Source organism: Parasteatoda tepidariorum, chromosome 6 (genome assembly GCF_043381705.1).
Source record: "Parasteatoda tepidariorum isolate YZ-2023 chromosome 6, CAS_Ptep_4.0, whole genome shotgun sequence".
Lineage (NCBI taxonomy): Eukaryota > Metazoa > Arthropoda > Arachnida > Araneae > Theridiidae > Parasteatoda > Parasteatoda tepidariorum.
Genome location: NC_092209.1, coordinates 181,683 through 202,445, shown reverse-complemented (window position 1 = coordinate 202,445; position 20,763 = coordinate 181,683). Strand labels below are relative to the sequence as shown.

Here is a 20,763-nt window from a genome sequence, read left to right as displayed (position 1 = left end):
CCAATGTTTTATTCAAAACCATTTTGAACATAATGTGTAAATTAATTTCTCCGGCAAAGTTCAGTTCCTTGAAGTAGTGAAGTAGTCACTACAATTCCAAAATAGTTTTTAGTTACTATACTTAAAAAAAAAGTAGTTGTAATTATCTGCATTTGTAAAAAAGTAGTTGTAGTTCTAGTAAACTACAAAAATATTGTAGTTTTTCCAACCACTGTTTTGGGCTCATACAATAGTTGTATATCTGTACAGTGCACAATAAATGGACCACCCTGAAAAACTTTTGAACTTATGATCGGATTTTCACATTCTAGGACTCAAGAAGGTGACCTCAAATATACTAATTAATTATTGCGATATTTTAAGTTACAAAATTCGACATGAAAATCTACTTTTTCTAATTAAATATTCGTTTTTTCTCCCGACGGATTTACACTTCTTACCCTCAAAATATAGGGGTAGCAACAATCTAGAAAATATGGTCCCAATATTTTGGTCCAAAGTTTGGACCCCCTAATGTTAATTTTACTTTATGTGTATTCGGCCATATCTCTCGAACTTTTTACGCAAATTCAAACATTTTTGCACACAATTATAAAATTTGTTTATCCAAAGATAATTTCCATGCAAAAAATAATTTTTATTCAATATTTATTATGTTTCATTATTTTATTTAATAATGATCGAAAAATCTTTGAATTGTAATACATACAATTTTTTGCATTATTTTAAAGATTGTAATTTTACATGTCCAAACACAAAGTTGGAGTAAAATCAGTTAAATAGTTCCTGAGAAATTGAATTTCAAATAAGTACTATTTTTTAACAAAGTAAATAAATATTTTTTAATTAACGCATATATGCTGTGCATATATGTATACTTTAATATGTATTTGTGTATACTTTATTAATACATATGTACAGTGAAATGCATTAATACATATGTACATAAAAAACTGATCACCCTAAATAACTTATGATCTAATGATCGAATTTTAGCATTCTGGTACTCAATTTTTGTGATTCAAAGGAGTTGGCCTTTAATATGCCACTTAATTAGTGCAGACAACATTATCCAATCAGATACTGCATCAGACACAAAATTGTATTTTTCCTGAATAAACTTACCTTTTTATGATGGATTTGGAATTCTGACCCACAAAATGTAGGGGATAGCTTCAATCTGGGAAATATGGTTTCCATAGTTTGCTCATGAGAGTGTTCTAAAGTTTTAACCCATTTCTGTATATTACATATATCTGAAGAACTTTTTGAGCTGATTGAAAAGCTTTTGCAGACAATTGTAAAATTCGTTTTTCCTAGGAAAATTCTATGAAAAGAATAGCTTTTAGGATATATTTATTGTTTTTTATTATTTTATTAAATAATTAAATTTTTTACATGAGTGCAATTTTATATGACCAAATACAGAATTTAAAGTGAAATCAGTCGTATAGTTCCTGAGAAATCGAATTCTAAAGAAGTAGTATTTCTGAAATTGGATTTCTCAAGAACCATGCGTCCAACTTCATTCAAATTTTATATTTTGCCATGTGATATACACTCTTTAAAATGATGTGAAAAATTGTGCACCTTACAATTCAAAAATTTTTCGACTTCTATTAAATAAAAAAATGCTTACTAAAAATTTTTTTTTACATGATATTGTCTTTGGGTTAAGGAATTGTATGTCAAAAAAAATTTTAATTGGCTCAAAAAGCTGCCAAAATATAGCAAAATATCCAAAAAGTTAATTTATTATTAAAGGGGCCAAACTTTGGACCTTTCTCCTAGCCAAAGTATAGAGACTATATTTCCCTGATTGTGGCTACCCCCTATATTTTGAGGATCAAAAATCCGAATCTGCCAGAACAAAAGATCAGAGAAAATATATGATTGTGACTGACTTATAATATTGTCTACGCTAATTAATTAGCATATTTGAAGTAACCCCCTCAAACAATTAAAACCAAATCCTGGAACTGGACGATTCCATCGTTAGATCAAAAGTTTTTTAGGGTGGCCAGTTTATTTTTTTTGCACTCTACATATGTGCACTATATGCATGTTGAATGTATGTGTGTACATATGTATGTCCAATGGGTTAACCATTGTACACATATATTATGGATATGCAGATGCTATTAAACATACATACAAATGTACATGCATACTTTGGATGTGCATATATTGTATATATACCATTTATAAATACAGTATGTAAGTGTGATGTGATCATTACAATGTTGTGTGCATAAATACTAACTGGTCCGAGGCCTTTGCTGTTTTCCTGGGTGTCTAGTGCCTCAGGTTGTAATTTTGGGGATATCCATAACCGATATACACTGAAAAAGGGATGCCTTTCACTTGGACTAGTATTCTCTGTACATTCAAGGAAGGAAGTTGCTTTTTCTGCTAATTCACCTGTGTGTGCTTCGAATATATATTTAATTTTCCAGCTTTGCTTTGTTTCATCACTTTTTATAGTTTCTAAGATTTGAAATTTAAATTTGTAAAACTTCCTAATTCCACTTTAAGAATAAAATGTAAAGAAAGCATTGCATTTTAAGAGAATATGGGCGTAGAAGATATTTGGCTCGTTGCTTAGAAAGCTAAAAAAGTATTGTCGCCAAGCATTCAGGTCCAGATGGATATCTGCTACTGATTTACAAATAAATATATTTCCTTTTGAAATTGTGGAAATTTGTCTTCATTTCCAAAGAAACAGTTTTAACAGAAGAGGGGGACCTAGGATGTCGACTACGGATTAGAACTGGGTGAGTTTCTTTTCAACAATCACCTTATCTACATATTCCACACAAACCAGTAAAACTTACCTCTTCTTCCCAGCAGTAAATATGTATGTGCTTATTATTTGTATGTGCAAAAAATTTACATATGAAAATACAATTTTCTCTTGTTAAATACATACACAAGTATGTGCATAAATTATATATACATTCATTGTGTAAAAACGTACATATCTACATTGTTTGCATATGCATTTGTAATTAAATATTAGATTTATACATAACGTACATATATTTTAAACCTACATTATTACAGAGATCATGTAAATGCCTACAATGTGTATCATTATACAATATATTATACTATCTGTACTGTATAATATAAACATTTATACATGGTATACAATCATTTTAACATGCAAATGTATATTTAGATATCTTGTTATCATAATTACATGTAATCATATATTTCGATATTTCAATTGATTCCTTAATAGTCAATTACTTAGAATCACTATTACAATAAATTGATTATTGTAATCACGATTACAGTTATTATCAAAGTTTGTAATCATGATTACTGTAACCCGTTACGTTTTTGCCTGACTCGGATGTAATCAGAGATCATGATTACTTGTAATTGTGATTACAAGTAATTGCAGTAGTTATCTGTAATTAATGCCCATCTCTGATTTCTACCATGACTGTTTAAAGATAGAAACATAAAATTTGGATGATGAATATGAAATGAATACCTTGTCTACTCAACTTCACATTAAACCTTCATTTTACTAAAACAGCTTATAAAATGTATTTGCTAAGTTGATTTTGAAATAGGCTTGACTATGTAGGATATATTGGAAATCTCATATTGCATTTCTGAATCATATTACTTTTTTCAAATAAATTATTGTTGCAAAAATAAAATTTAAGTCGTCAAGGGATCTATTGACTTTATTTATATAGTAACGTTTTTAAGTATGATCTGCCTCATCAAAATAGCCAATAAAAACATTTTTGATATGAATGCAGTAGACAATAGTAATTTTTAATAGATTAAGAGAAAAGGATACATCAAAATTCTTAAGAAACATTCAAAAAGAAAAAGAGAGTTTATAAAAAGGATGAAATTCTTGTATTTTTTTTTGTCTTAAGTTATGTACTTACATAATCTTCAAACATATGTTAAATCAAAATTTATTTGTAAAATTTTAGTTGCTGAGTTTGCAAGAGTCAAGCAGTTTAGCCACAAGAGAAGGAATAAACCAAAGCTGGTTTACTAGCAGAGAAGAAAAGACAACTCTCCACAATAAGGGTAACAAAGTCCATCAGAGTATATTTTAAGAGTTTTTCTAATGCTAAATCCTATTGACTTATGTACTCATTCTCTTGTCTCCTACGATCATGAGGTCTACTATACTTATTTTACATATCAATGTTTCAGATAAATTATTTTTATAATACACTTAAACCAAATATATGAAATTCATTTAACCTTTATCTCTTAACTAAATATTGAGAATTATAAATTTATACCTTCGATTTTGTTTATATATATATAAAAATTCACAAGTTGGTATTATTTGATAAAAAGGTTTTTACATATTCATGATTTTGGTACAGTTCACATTCAAGAAGTTCTTGCTTTCTTTTTATTTCCAATATTTTATGCAAGAATAAATTATTAACTATGGTGTTTTTACCAAAGATAAACCATCATGACTGGATAAACAACAACGTTAAAAATAGAAAAACAACTGAACACTACAAAATGCTTGCATTTTTCCTGCACCTTTCCCCCATTTAGAAGCAAATTGTTCCAATATTAGATGTGTATGAATATTATTTTTTATTCTTTTCTTCTTAGCACTACAGCCCAGATCTTTCCCAATGAGTTTTTTTTAATATTGTTAATAAAAAAAACCAAGTTACAATTTTGTATCAAGCGGAATCAAATATTAAAATATTGTTTCTGTCTATTAACAATCTACAAGCACAATCACACTAGCTCTAATTTTTAGCCAGGAAAGACCATGGAAATTTTATGTTAAAAAACTTTTATTTTAAAAACTGCCATTGTGAAAAATTGGGCATACATTCCATGTTTTCTCTAACCACAAGCATAAGTGGGTTTAATTAAAAAAAATTATATACTTCCAAAGAGAGAATTTATATGTCTTTTTGATACCCAAGGAAAGTTTTGATATAAAAGTTCACACATGTTTTATTTGGAAAATGATTAAGTAAAGTAAAATTGATTGGGATAAAACAAATAATTCAGTTAAAAAATTAGAATAACCAAACAAAACACAATTGTATATTAATTTTTAAAAAAATATCTAAATTGTGTAACTACAAAAAATTTATATTGAATCAGGAAACTTTAGCGAGGAAAGTATCACATGGTAAGTTCTAGAGCAAGCCTTAGAAATTCTCAGTTGGAAGCAATTTATGACCTGAAATCGAACAAAAAAGTGTTTCTGGGGATATTCCATACTACTGGAATAAGGACAAAAAAAGTCCGAAGTCAGTGAGAGGCAAATAAAGGAGTGAAGATGACACGGCTGTTTTCTTAGGGGATCAGGCAACTTAGTAGGTAGTAGATATAATGTCAGGAATATTTTCATCAGTGAATAAAGCGTTTTATTCCTCTTTCAAAATAAGATTTGAAAAGTAAAGAGTAACTATTATTTTATTTTTGTGAGCGCTTATTTTTTTATGAATTTCATAATTAATAGTCTATGTAAACTATTCTGTGTAAAAATATGAGGAAATTAAGTTTTGCAATGACTTGGACTGGGAGGCATTAGGTGGCACTGATTTTCACTATACAGTACTGTCTTTTCACTGAGTGGACTAGTGGTATAATTTAATATGTTAAAATATGCACTGCTGTCCATACATTGTAATATGCATTAGCTGTAAGTATATCATAAAAATATAAGTTTAAGCTCGTAGGAGTAGAGACTATAATACTAAAATAAATAAATATCACAGTTAAGAAAGATACAATGTCTTCTTATATGTTTGTTTTTTTGTTTACATTTTCTCCACATTTTTATTAAAAATTTTCTGTTTTCGCTTATTTCTCTTAGTTTAATTGAACTACCAAGTATAGAATCTAATTTAAAACATATTATTTGGTGAGTCATCAAATTTGCCTTAATTTAAGAAGTTTTCATTATGTAATATTTATGATAAAATATAATTCCGTCAACATCTTTTCTCAAGCTGTAGGATGTTTAAAAAAAATTTTATACGGAGAACACATTCTGTAAAGAAGCTGAAAATATTAACTGAAAACTGAAATTTGAATTCCAAATTTTTAGGAAAAAGGATTAGGAAAAGGAAATTTTTAGGAATTCTGGTAATTCATTGTTCTAGGTTATCTATTGCGCTGATTTATTAATGTTGTAGATATACTTTTTTGTGACCCCAAAATTTAACTGTGGTAATTTATGTGGTGTTATTTTATAAGCTTTTGTACAAAGAATGCTAAAAAAAGAAAGAAAAGTTTCAAAAATGAATGATTTAAGGAGTTCATTTAAAAATATTCTTTATTTGTAGACGTAAAATTAAATCAACCCATTTTTCATTTAATTTATTTTTAGGTCACCTTTGGAAGCAAGGAATGTGGTCTAAAGAAGAAATAGAACTACTAGAAAGCAATATACAGCTCTATTGTAAGGTAACATAATTTCTTTTATCTTCATAATTAGTTTTGTCATCATTTTTCTGCCATTTTGCATAGATATTGAGCAATTGTTCAAATATCCTGAGCATTTTGTTATGCAAAAAGATATGGCTACATATTCACTAAATTATATACCGAACCAATGAACAGAAATTGAATAAATAAATAATACTTTTAAAACAATAAAAAAGGAGACAATAAAAAATGAAGTAATCGAGAAACTTTCAAAGAAAATTAGGAATTCAAGATTTAATAAGTTTTATTAAGTATGCGTAAGCTGTAAGTACATAGAACCCATAATAAAGGAGAACAAGGAAAGAAATAAAGAAAAGGACTAAATAAATGAATAATAGAAAAATTAATTATTAAAAATTTTAAAAATTTTTTCGAATTTGGAATATTAAAAAAAAAAATCTGAGCCATCACATTTTTATGAACTAATACAATTATGCCCTCAAAAATACTTCTTTCTTATATTAATTCAGCCAAAGCAAAATAAATATATTATAATGCTATAGTGTAAGGCGCACCAAAAAAAAAAAGAAAGAGAGAGAGACTGATTTATAAACAAAATTTTATCAAGTAAAATATCAGGAAAAATAAAACACTAATAGAAACATCAAAAAAGGAAAAAGGATGTCTTGTTCCTACAACTAACTTGCAAAAATGATTTTTAAAATTTGTGTACTTAAGTTGTCAGATTATACACAATACAAATCTCAATATTTGATTTTAAAATCGCGTGAATGCAAATTCCAATGTATAATTTTCAAGTCACTTGAACATATATCACCATAATATTTGGCTTTTAAATCATGTGAATATAATAATTTGATACAAAATCGTGCAAATATGAAACACAGTGCGCAATCTTAAATTGTGTAAAAACAAATTGAGATGTCTGATTCTATCGCAATGTATGATTTTAAATGATGTTAATATATCTGGTAGGAAAAAGCTTAAAAACAAATATTTCTATGCAAACATTTCTATGCAAATTCTAAACAAATATACAATGACATAATAACAGGAAAATTGCGTCTGCAGGAAGCAGAGAAAATAACACATCCATCTCTGCCAGATTAACCTGTGCAATCTTGACAGTTTCTTTGCAATACTAAACTTGATTTTGACAAATTTTCCGGTAACCAAGTTCATACGTACATGTATATTTTGCATATCTGCAAATAGATTTTCCATTTAAAAATGAGATTTTATTCCATATATAAGATCACTAATAGATATCATTCCAACTTACTCAGATTAACTTTTGCTCTACTTTCTCACATTTTCACATTAAAGATAAGGTGTAAATAAAAAGCCGTATATTTAAAATTCGATTTCTCAGGAACTATTTAACCGATTTTGCTCAAAATTTTTATCTTACCATGTAAAATTACATACTTTAAAATAATATTAAAAAAAGTATTTCTTACACTTCAAAATTTTTCGACTAATATTTATTAAAATACCGTAATTTCGCGGAGATAGGCCGCGGCGTTATTGATTTAAAACTTTAAAATTTAGTAGGAAGGCGTGTCTAACAATGCGGCCTATATAGTATTACTTTTTGTTCTTCTTTAACAAATTTTGCTTTTTAGAAACCCCACTGGAAATTTCATCATCATTTTTCCACCTGTTACTGTGCTTTTTATTTATTTTTTCATGCTTAATGTTTCTCCACAAAATGGTCAGTGCACCTGGAATTTTCCCCTCCCTACACTCCCTAATCCTTTCTTGGAATCACTTTCTGGAGACCACTATCCACAAGAGAACAAAGTCTCTCTTTCCCTTCTGCCATATGGACAGCTGTTGAGTGTAGGAAATGGGCGTGGAGTGGAGAAGCATAAATCAGAAAGGAATGAATTAAGGAAATCAGGGTGGGGCCAGTGATAACATAAACTGTAAAACAAATGCTCCCCCTGCATTTTTCAGGAAATATGTCTCTTCCACTTGTCATGAAAGCCTCTCTCCACTCCCCTTTTTTCTTCAGCTGCTTGTTAAAAACCATGTGAATGTTTGATGAATAAAGGGTGCTGATGAGCTTGGAATAACCTTGAATAATCTTACAATTAAAATGCTCCAGAAGAATTTCCTTTCAACTGGCAGAGGGATCATTTAAAAAAAAACATGAATTGAGAAGAAAAAATAGGGGGAGGAATTGCTAAAAATAGAAACTTGTCTTAAATGCTTGGGAGAGCGCTTTTTATTGTAGTTTTTTTTCATTGCTCATATTTCTGTCTGATTTCGATCATCTTCCTCAGCTTATTTTTTTTTTAATCGTTTTATCTTCAATTCTGATGCGTTTTTGTTTTATTAATGTTTTTCTTTCAATAATATTTTTGTTTCGTTTAAACTATTTTCGTTTTGTTTTAGCATAACTTGTATTTAAGTTATCCAATTTAAATGCCTCCCTTCAAAAGGAAAATTTTATACAGCTACGTTTAAGCTGTCAGCATTTAAAAGAGAAAAAGAAACTGTGATAAATGGCTTTAAAAAAAACGGAAATCATCCTGGGACAAAACGAAACCGAAAGTGAGGCTGAAAGTGTGAGTGACGGAGATTAACCCGAAATGAACAATGGACTAGTAAACCTAATTTACTTTGATACAGAGAGTTCTGATTTTGAGGGATTTTTAAGTGCAGTGATATGAATATATAGTGATAGGTGATATCTAAATGAATTATTCTTTAGTTTTTCTTTGAACAAAATTTGTTTGGATTTATCGTTTATATCTAAAACAGGATTTTGGATTGTTGATTTAAAAGTATCATCATTTTATTTTTAACAATTTTCAAACTTCTTTTAATGGTTTTTGATGTATTATTTTAATGGTTACTTCACATTAAAATTAGAAAATGCTTAATTTTACTTAAAAAGTTATTGAAATCTATTTTAAATACTAGGATTGTTTCTATTTTTTTGTATATTCAATACCCTTTTATTGGTTTTTACTTAACTATTTAAATTATATAAATATACGTATTTAGAGCATGTGTTAAGTCTTTAATCAATACCTGTGTTACGTTCAAAATTCGTTAATTGTTAAAAATTCAGCGCGGCGTGTACAATGGTGCGGCGTATTAGGTGAAAATCTTTCCTGCCGATTTTTGAGGGCGCAGAGTATATACCAGGTCGGCGTTTCTCCGCGAAAATACGGTAACAAATATTTACTAAAATTAATTTTTTTCATGGAATTATCTTTGGATAAACGAATTTTATAATTGAATGCAAAACTGTTTCAATTCACTTTGAAAGTTCTTGAGGTGTGGGGAAATACACGAAAAGTAAAATTAACATTAAGGGGTCCAAACTTTGGACCGCTTTCCTGATCAAACTATGCGGACCATATTTTTCAGATTGCGGCTACCCTATATGTTTTGAGAGTTAGAAATCTGAATTCATTAAAATAAAAAAAAATGCTTATCCAGAGAAAGTCCAATTTTGTGTCTGATTTCGTAATTTAAAATATCGTCTGCACTAATTAATTAGCATATTTGAGGTCACCCCCTCAAATGAAATTTTTTTTTTTAATTATCCAGCAAAATAAAGTATTACCTTGTACAAAACTTGTTTTCTGGCCAAATCCAAGCTAATTGACAAATCAAATATGGCTCTTAACTTCAGTATGAGCACGCCTTGAAAGTATATCCCACGCTACCCTCTTTTTACACTCTAATTTTATATTTTGCGATCTGGTAACTTAGTTCCAAAAATATTTTAAAATCATATTTGCAAGTCGCAAATCAATTGTAAGTAGTACGTGGCTTCTTTCTCCCTTCTCACTTTATACATTCCTATTTATTGTGTTTCATTTTGCAGTTTTCGTGATTTTTTGTGATATTTTTACTTCTTAAAATTTTTGTCAGACTATGAATTTCAGAGAACAAGGTTCGAATAAGAAGAATGGCGAGTCAGAAATCACAAGTTCGAAAAACCACTGAAAGAGGGAGTTTGAACATTTAAAAATATTTTAAAGACAAAATTTACTTATTAATTTTTGGTGTGTTACCTTTTCTACCCTCATTATGCAAATGTTGTTCTTTGAATGGATGTTAAATGTGCCTGTATAAGACAAATCAAGATTAGATTTGGAGATTTTTTATGAATCTCGTGTTATGGAAAGTAGAATACTCTTGTCGTTTGTTTTCTCTTATAAAGTTATGTGATGTCTAAGTTTAGTTATAATTTTAATTGCTAAATAAAAATTCTTGTAAGTTCAAAGATGACTTTTTCATTATAACACTTGCTTAGCATTTTTCACTACGCACTCAACTATGCTGTCAATTTTATTTACAAATCGGTCTCTTTTTTTTCTTTGGTTTACCTCACTTTTGTACTTATTTAATGATAATCGTGTTACTTCGCGATGAGATTATATCTTTTCATTGTTAAACTTTCTAACATTAATTAATTTTTTTTAAGGATTTTTATAATTTTTATTTTTCTTTTTTTTCTCTCCCTTCTTTTCCTTTACTTTTTTCATTTCTGTCTTTGTTTTCTTTGAGTTCTTATCTTATATAAAAGCAAGTAGCTAATTTTTGGATTAGTTATAGGATGTAAGTTATATAATTGTAAAACAAACTTTTTTCAAAACAGGGGGAAGAAAGTATTTTCACTGTTAAATACTTAGGAAACTTATAAAAGTATTTAGAATTTTTATATCAGCTATTGACAATTAGTTTAATATTAAAATAATCTATAATTATATTTCATTGTATCAATTTTTACCATAACTTTATTGCAAGTAACCAGAATTTTTGAAATTTATGAAAAAATAGTTATTTATTTACTTATTTTTTCTACAATAGATAGATTAAAATTTTTTGAGAATCTATGTTAATAATGTAACTATGAAATTCTAATTAATCTTTCTTTTAATTTTTTTGTCATTTATTTCATAAAAATTGAATAAAAAAATTTATTTTTTACTTTTTCGTTTTGTATGCATATCTTGGGCATCAACTTCCACCTGAATTAATTAAATATTCAGAGAAAAAAAAAGCATATATACAGGGTGTCTCAGTTAAGCGTTTCAGAACTTCTAAGAGGGGTAGGGGGCATCCTGACGACTCGAAATAATTTAACAATGTGGGGTCGGAAATGCTTTCCTGAAGCGGTGACGTACACAGACGTATAATAACCATAAAGAAAAGAGACCGTAAGTGAAAAATCGTTTTAATAATACATTGAAAAAAGCATAAGGCACATGGGTCAAAGTAAGTGTTCGAAGTTTCTGCCACCGGCTACAATGCACACCTCACATCTCCGGTGCATGGACATCCGAACATTCTGCAATACACCAGGCTTCTACAATACTCCAGGCATATCTCGAATTTCTCCGGCAGCTACTGTGATTCTTGCAACCAGCTCCTCAGCATTGTCAACAGGGGTGTCATAAACTAGTGTTTTCATATGACCCCAGAAATAAAAATCAAGACATGATAGGTCGGGTGACTGAGAAGCCAACGTACTGCAAAAGCTCAGTCGGAACTTTCGAACAACGCCATCTACCGCATCAGGAAAGCATTTCCGACCCCGCATTGCTATATGATTTCGAGTCGTCAGGATGCCCCCTACCACTCTTAGAAGTTCTGAAACACTTAACTGAGACACCCTGTATGTATATATTTATATATATATATATATACATTTAAGTTTGAAGATTTTTGATGGGATAGGCCATAGTTGTTAAAAGCTTTAGTTCTAAATTTGTCAATTATCCCACTATACTTTACCCAGATTGTCACAGCAATTTTTATCAATTATGTATTTGTTATAAATTACGATAACAATATAATTCCAAATTTTTTGTTATTATTAAGTCATAGGACCAAAATACTGACATTATAATAATAAATATAATTTGGTCAAATGTTAGATAATTTCATTCAAGAATATATGATAATATAAAAAAGTATCTGTCAAAAAAAAAAATTTGAACTTTAGTTCTTAAAATTATCATATATTGTACTTCAATGTTCATAAGAATAAAAGTAATACAGGTCAGTTATTGAAAATTAAAGTTTAGCTCTTTAAGTAAAATAAATGCTTGTTTATCAGTAAATAAGTAATTAACAACTTGACATTAATGATTGACTCTTGCTATTGGTACTCACACACTCTTTAGGTTTGTTAATTGTCCAGCTTTGGGAGAAGCTACTGTTGTACAAGATGGTGGCTATCTAAATTTAAAATTGCCTTATTGTTTAAATACATATTTGTTTTATTTATTTACCTTTTTTTGGCTATCGTGCACATATTTTTAGATTTTACCATTTAAAAAAATTAATAAATAATTGCTTTCAATCGTTACTTCATAACTTAACCTTCTAGGTGACTTCATGATTTTTACTATTAATTTATAAAACTGTAACTGTTTAACTTGGGCTTTAATGAGTTAAGTTTTGCCTTGCATTTTTAATCAATTAACAGCTTAGAAACAGACATCTAATTGTGGTAGAGCCCCAATTGGATGTCTGTTTCTAAACTGTGTTAGAAATATAATTAGATGTCTGCGACATTATCATAAGTATGGATTCTGATTAGCTGTTGAAACGTGGCATTTGCTTATGTTAGCAACTGTTCTTTCCATTTATTTTGAGTAAGTCTAACTGTCAAATATGAATTATCTTTAGTGATACATTTCTTATTCTTTCACAAAGAATGATTTGTTTTAGTTTGGTTAGTACTTAATACAAAAAACAGGCACTAAGCCATGTAGAACATATACTAATTATATAACAAAGTCACTATGTACAAAAAAAAAATCCCTGTTACACTAAAATACATAAACAAATAATAAATCTTGATTAAATACAAGACATGTGCAAGAAAGATTTATCTTTAAAAAATTCCAATATTCGATACAGCTTTATATTTAATTAACTTCCCTATAATTAACATTCTATTTTATGTGAAGAAGCTTAGTTCAACCTGAAACCAGCAATTTCCAGAATATTAACACTCTATTTTGTTTATAAATAACCAAATGGGACTGAGTGTGATTGTATATCAGTGTTCTTTTTTCATGTTTAGAGTATCTCATTAAATGATTATTAGAAAAAATATGAGTTAGTTAAAAACTGCCCTAGCCTCGAGTTCCTAACTTCAGCATGGATGCTCTTCTTAAAAATAGCTTTCATGGCTTAAAATTGCTGTTCTTTCCTAAAAAATTAATAAATAAATAAAAAATTCTTTTTTTTCCTTTAATTTTTTTTTTACTATTTTGCTGCTTCAAAACTTATTTACTTGGTAAGTTTTCATGTGTATTTATTTCAGTTGTTAATTAAATAAAATAGTTTACATAATGGCCATGACAGCCTTGTTGGCTGGGCGCCGTGAGATTGGGAGTTCGAACCAGCTGGCTGAAAACCCTTCATGTAGTAAATAGTGACTTGTATATGTTAAATCTGTCGGGTCACAAAGTCCTCCAGGTTCCCATCCATCCGTCTGGGGGTACTGCATTGGAGATTGATTGTTCACTGGTTCAAGTCAAAATTATGATCTGTTGATACATGACTGAGTCATCTGAAACTCTTAATCAGTTGTTGGTATATCCTTTGATATTTTTTGCTCATTTTCATCTCTATCATTGGGAGCAGACACAGAAAGAATTGAATTGTGTTGCAGTCAATGTAAGTGTCATTGCCTTTGAAAGATCTTGGACCTAAAGATTGTACATAGGAAAGGAAATCCAGCTTCCATTGATATAATGTAAACCAGTCCCTTAAATTTAGGTGTGGTCCTTGTGTATAAAAGAAAAAGTAACATTTAGGGGCACTGCAGCAGAGGTTCTTAAAACTGGTTTGCATCCTCCTCTCCTCCTAACCAATACCGCTGTTGGGGTGAAGAAGAAAACCTTTTTTTTTATTGTTTGTTTGATCTATATTTTTACACTATTGATAAGCAGTACTGCACTATTAATTGAGAATGCATTTTATATTAGTCATGTTAAATCTGCTAACACATTTTGACGTTAAGTGGTTTCTAGGTGACTCGATTGTCACTTTGCTTCTTATGCTCTGGACCTTAGTCTGCTAAATCTGACTATGTTGCTCACCCTGTAAGTTATTTTTCTGGTATAGCATACTGAACCCAGCTGTTCTCTATATCAGTTACGTATTCAAAGAGATGGCTTTTACTCCTTAAAATGGCTATAATTTCTGTGGTAATATTTTATGTTTTGTATTAGAGTATTGTTTTCATTGATTTTTTGTCTATACATTTTTTAATCACTATTTAAAAAAAAGTAAACAACAGAAATGTTTCTAGTAAACATGAAATATTTCTTTTTAGGAGCATGATATTACAAATCCTGCTACAATTGTGTTTGAGATGTCCAAGGATGAAAGAAAAGATTTTTATCGAACTGTAGCCAAAGGTTTAAATAGGCCTCTGTTCTCCGTCTATAGAAGGGTGATCAGAATGTATGATAACAAAAACCATGTTGGAAAATACACTTCTGAAGAACTGGCCAAGCTTAAGAAGTAATTTCTTTTTCAAAATTTTTTTTTCTCATTTTCTACTACTGTTATATATAATTATTCATAAATTGAACAAGACACTGAATATTTCATAATGAATCCGACAACTATTGAATCTATGCTGATAGGTTATTTTTATCTATTATTGTTATTACATTATGTTTATTTTTTGTTCTCTCAATGAATGATTCATCATTTATAGTATGATAAATGCCTGTAATTTTTAATCCTGTTTATTTATAGATGACCTAATATGGATAGCTAGGAGTAAAATTCGAAATACTACAAAAATACATAATTTTGTACATACATTATATAACATAAAAAATACATTAAGTTTAGAATTAAAAAAGTTGATATTTAATTAAACAATTTTAATGATTTTAGAAAATTGACATTTATTAAAAAAAAAACAGACAGAAACATGATTTGCCCATTTCGCACAAATTTTTATCCACGATCTTCCCGAATAATATTTACACACAAAAATATAACAAAGAAGTTTTTAGTAAATTTATTAATAATAACATACAATTAACTCTAGGATTTTATATAGCACTTAATTACATTAGTTGGGTATCCATTGTTTTTTATTAAATTTTTAAAGAGTTTGTCTATTTATTTTTGGATAATTAAACATTACTATCTATAGTTTTAATTGTATTCTTTTAATATATTCATTTAACTAAAAATGGTATTTAAATAAACGTTTTTAGAAACATTAGAATTTCAAGTAATAAGTTTGTTTATATTAATATTAAAATCATTTTTTATCGTATAAATCAACAAAGCAGATATTTTCTTTTTTAATACCCAAATCCAAGAATTTAAATTAATATTATCATCATGATTACGAAGCAAGATTAATTTCTCGGGGTTAATATTATTTAACAAAATTTTATAATCTTGAAAATTAAAGTTAATTAAATCATCAATAAATCTAAAAAAAAATTAATCCTAAGAGTATAATTTTTTTTCATATCAATGTAAAAATAAGTTAGCAAAGAGAGATGAAAAATTAGATCCTTGTGGTATTCCATCAATTTGAATAAAAACTGAATGTTTTCCATTGTAAAGATAATTATTAAAAAGACAAAAATTAATTAGCATTTCCCAATGATCAAGATTAAGTCAAATTAATTTGCAATTAATTACACTTAATTGTGTTTTCAATCATTGTGAAATTCTCAATAATTTTTGTCTTTTTAATAATGGACAATTGCAGCATCTCTTAATTTTTTAAAATTCTCTTTTAAATCTGAAAATCTGATTGTTTTTCCCTCCAAATGTGTATTTATTAAAATATTAATAATTTCAATTGCCCAAAAAGGCCACCGTAGGTAATGCAATCCAAAATTATCACTGATTGGTTATGACGTAGCGTATGCAGAATGGAAATGTGTTGCCTCCATCTGCTCAGGTTATTTCAGTGCTCTTTTAGTTCTTATATCATATGAACATCCTTTGTAAATTATTAGTAAAATTTTTGCTAATTAAATTTACGGTTTTGAGAGATTGTGCAGATTTTTAAAACTTCAAACTGTTTATAGTGTTCAAGTTCATAGAAAATATTATTTTATTCCACTTATTTTTAAGATTAAGTAATATGCTCAATTACACCTTAATTACTTAATCAAAATCAATCTCAGATTGGATAGAAATAGTATACATTTAGATAAAGGGTGCATGATTTTATTATTCAGTATCTAACTCGAATTCAACAATAATTACACAAATTGTAATGATTAAAAGTATTTTATTTCATTGTGGTTCAGTGAGTTGAATCCAAACTGAAACTTAAGAAGTGAAGAAAATATAATAAAAAAATTGTTTGCGCTCAGCGCCATCTGGTATTATAAATCCTCAACACTCCCCACTTGAACTCCTCTGAGTTCACTAAAATTTTAAACATAAAAATTCGACAAAAATAGCATAAACATGTTAGAAAAATAGCATTTAAATGCAAATAAATTTGAAATGAGATGCAAATGTTCATTTGAAAGAAAATAAAAAAAAAAAAAACATAAACTATTAAAGCTTATCATTGTTCATTTCAGTCATTGAGTTCTAAAGGATAAATAAGTTGTACTGGGCGTTTATATTCGCCGTTGGATTTGCGAATAAGGCAAGATCTTACAAGTTCATCACGCCCTTGAAATACTTTTGTTATAATACCTATGTCCCATAATAATTTTGATTTTGTGGTGCCCTCCATCAAAATCACATCTCCCACTTTCAAACATTTTGTTAGGTTAGGAGAAGTAAAGTTGTGTGCAGATCTCAAATTAAACAAATAGCGCTCCTTCCAGCGCTTCCATAAATTAGCCAACAATGTAGCTTGGTATTCTTTTCTTTTTATAAGAATCTTTTTGGTGGATTCTCTATGGATGGTTTCTATGAAATGGGCTGGATACTCTGTCTTTTCTTTACCAGGGGTTAAAAATTGTGATGGGTAAGAATTTCTGGTTCACCAATTTCGTTAGTGACGTAGGACAAGGGTCGAAGATTAACGATGGTTTTGATTTCAGTCAATATAGTGGTCATCTCTTCAAAATTTAAGAGAGCTTTTCAAAGTATTTTCTTTAGAGGCTCTTTGACACTTTTTACCAATCTTTCATAAAATCCTCCCCACCAAGGGGCAAGTTGGACGATGAATTTCCAGGATATTCTTTTAGCAGCAAGAACGTTTTTGAATTCGGAATTTTCCAGAATATCAAATAATCTCTGAAGCTCTTTATCGGTACATTTAAACGTCTTGGCGTTGTCGGAGTAGATTGTATGACAACTACCTCTTCTAGAGACAAATCTTCTGAATGCGAGCGGAAAAGTCGAAGTAGACATGTCTGTGACTAATTCAAGATGTATTGCTCTCGTGACTGCACATGTGAACAAGGCTATATATGATTTCTTTATTCCATTTTCACCCTTGNCCATGCCCGCATCCCGAAATATTTCAACACAATCAGAACTTATTTGAAATGCTGTATCTGTACTGTCACTTCCCCCTATGACGTCATCGACATATACCCTTTCATTTAGTAATTCATACGCAAGAGGCTTTGATTTTGCAAACTTTTTAATATGCTCTTTAATAGTAGCCGCTAAGAGAAAAGGGCTACAGTTGATACCAAATAGTATGCGGCAAAATCTATAAATTACTGTAGACGAATCATTATCGGAGTCATCTGACCAAAGAAATCTTGTGACATCTCGATCTTCTACATTAATCCCTATTTGTAAGAAAGCTTGTTGAACGTCCCCTATAAAAGCAATCTTGTTTTACCGAAACACTAGCATAAGTTCATGTATATCTGGGTATAAATTTGGCCCAATATACAAACAGTCGTTAATGTGGATTTAACTCACAAAACAGAGTATGCTAAAAATCATGAAGTACACAAATAACCTGGAACACATTTATTATTACTTTCAATGGTTAACTTAAATCTAAAATTCTAATTGAATATACAAATATATATATAGGATCATCACCTACAATCGGCCAAAGACTCAAAAGATGAGTGGGCTACTCATCCCTCTCCACCGGCATGAAAGAAGAAATTGTTCGTTCTTTTATAGATAACGATTTCGTACGTCACATTGATTGAATGCTTGTTTCTTGAATTCCCTTTACTTCCATCCTGGAAACGAATCTGAAAAAAAAAAAAAAACTCAAACACTAAAGTTTATAACTGGAAACTACTTATTTCCACAGTTAAGAGACAATTCATTTTTTTTTATGCGCGGAACCGTCAAAGACAATCCTTAATTTGTTAGTTAGTTTATCGTTTCTTATAACCGCCCTATGAGGTAAATAACATTGTTTATAATTTTGGGGATCAGTGTTTTTAACTTTCTCAATTATCCCTTCGTTTTCGTAAGTTTTTATAACTTTGTTATATTCTTCAAACAAGGATTTATCATTTTTGAATCTCCTTTTTAATTTGTCAAACCTCTCTGAAACCAGCTCAAAGTTATCATTTAACAAATGTTTTGTATTTGGTCTCCAGAGAAGTTGCACACTATACCTATTATTTTCAAAATGCAAATCAGAATTAAAACCTTTTAACAATTCACTTTTATTATCAACATTTTCTTCGTTCATAGTATTTCTTCCTAATCCTTCAAGGTTCCAAAACAAAGAATAATCAACATCAGATATTATACTATTATTTACAATCCTACTTAATTGGCAATTATTCATGAATCTCCCTTGAACCACAAAACCAAATAAACTATCGGTTGCAAAGAGTCCTTTTCCCAGTCTCAAAGACGTATCAAAAATTACGTCATGTAGGAAATCGGCACCGATCAAAATGTCTATATCAGCAATTTCTCCGGTATCCGAAAGAAAAATATTATTTTTCCTTGCTAATTATTTAATTTTCTCATGGGGTGCGGCTATTTTCCCACACGTTATTTTTTCTACTACAAATGCTTCAATGCAAACATTTAATTTTTTATCGTTTTTGTTCTGAAGATTTACTTTCACTAAATCGTAAGAACACCCCTTAGAAATTTTTTCTCCAAAACCGAAAACATGCAACCGTTCAGTTTTAATGGTCCTGAGGTTCAACTCATTACAAATATCACGTTTCAAAAAACTTCGATGGCTACCAGAGTCAAATAAAATTCTAACCAACTTCTTTACATTACCATAAATCAAATACGCTAAAGAAGTCTGTAAATAGATCATTTCATTTTGTTTTCGTTTCGAAACACATGAAGCGGTAACGAATGCTAAAGTATCGTTTTTCTCTTTCGACTCATTATTTATTGCTGATTTATCGCAAATTAATTCGCTTTTCGGTTTCTTACATAATGTGCAAATACATTTATTCCAACAGTTTTTGGATGTGTGATATTTCTTTAAGCACCGGAAACAGCGAAATTGATCTTTTAGCATTTGTTTTTTTTCTTCAATGGTCAGAGAACAATCTTTCGATTCGTGATTTTTGGAATTACAAAGCAAACAAAATATGTTGTTAGATGCCGAAACTAATGCCGAAGAAGATGAGAACTTCCGATTATAATTATGTTTACTACGGCTCTCCGACCGTTGCTGTGTTTCGAAATGAACACTTTGTTTTTTAGAACTATTAGACAACACATGTGAGGCTTCTCTACATTCTACCTCTTTTCTAATAAATGAAATTAGTGCATCAATGTCAAAATCTACACTTGATTTTCTATTTTTATTATAATCTAAATTTAAATCCTCTGGTAGCTTCTGTAAAATAACAGGACAGAGTAAATTACCATAACTACCTTTTGTCACATTCATTGATTGCAAACTGCGAATGTGGATTTCACATTCGTCATAGAACTTACGTAGAGCTTTAATATCATATGAATTTCTTACAGAATTAATTGATAAAGTTTATTCATATGACTACTAATAATTAAATCTTGCCTACCAAATCTTTCGGTTAGCAACTTAATAGAAGAATCATAATTACTTTCAGTTAATGAGAATCCAGAAATTGCACTCAAAGCAACTCCCCCGAAATACATCTTAAGATAATTAAATTTATCAATTTTTTTAAGACTCTCATTACTATGTATAGCTATGTTGTTGCTATTCCAGAAACTGTGCCACTCACAGGCATCACCAAAAAAAAATTTTATCTCCAATTTAGGTAATTTAACGTTAGCAATGTGCGAGATATTTCCATAAGTTATATTTTCTTGTAAATTATTGTTACCACTATTAACCGTTACTTCCTGTCTTGTAGTCTGGCATTTCAGTAAATATCTTTCAATTTTGCCTTTATAAGCCACTACTCGATCTTGATACTCTTGACTTTGTATGATTTCACTCTCTAATTCATCGCT

The 20,763-nt window shown here is 29.3% G+C and overlaps 1 protein-coding gene across 4 annotated transcripts in view; it reads left to right on the top strand.

The window, feature by feature from the left end:
- The window catches only part of LOC107438692 (cyclin-D-binding Myb-like transcription factor 1), a 68,077-nt gene that overhangs the window by 23,127 nt on the left and 24,187 nt on the right, over positions 1-20,763 (top strand). For all 4 annotated transcript variants that reach the window (XM_016051043.3, XM_016051022.3, XM_016051037.3 and 1 more), the window contains 3 exons: positions 3,963-4,062; positions 6,359-6,435; positions 14,741-14,931. In XM_016051043.3, coding sequence (XP_015906529.1) covers positions 3,963-4,062; positions 6,359-6,435; positions 14,741-14,931 — 368 coding nt within the window. The remainder of the gene's footprint in view (positions 1-3,962; positions 4,063-6,358; positions 6,436-14,740; positions 14,932-20,763) is intronic.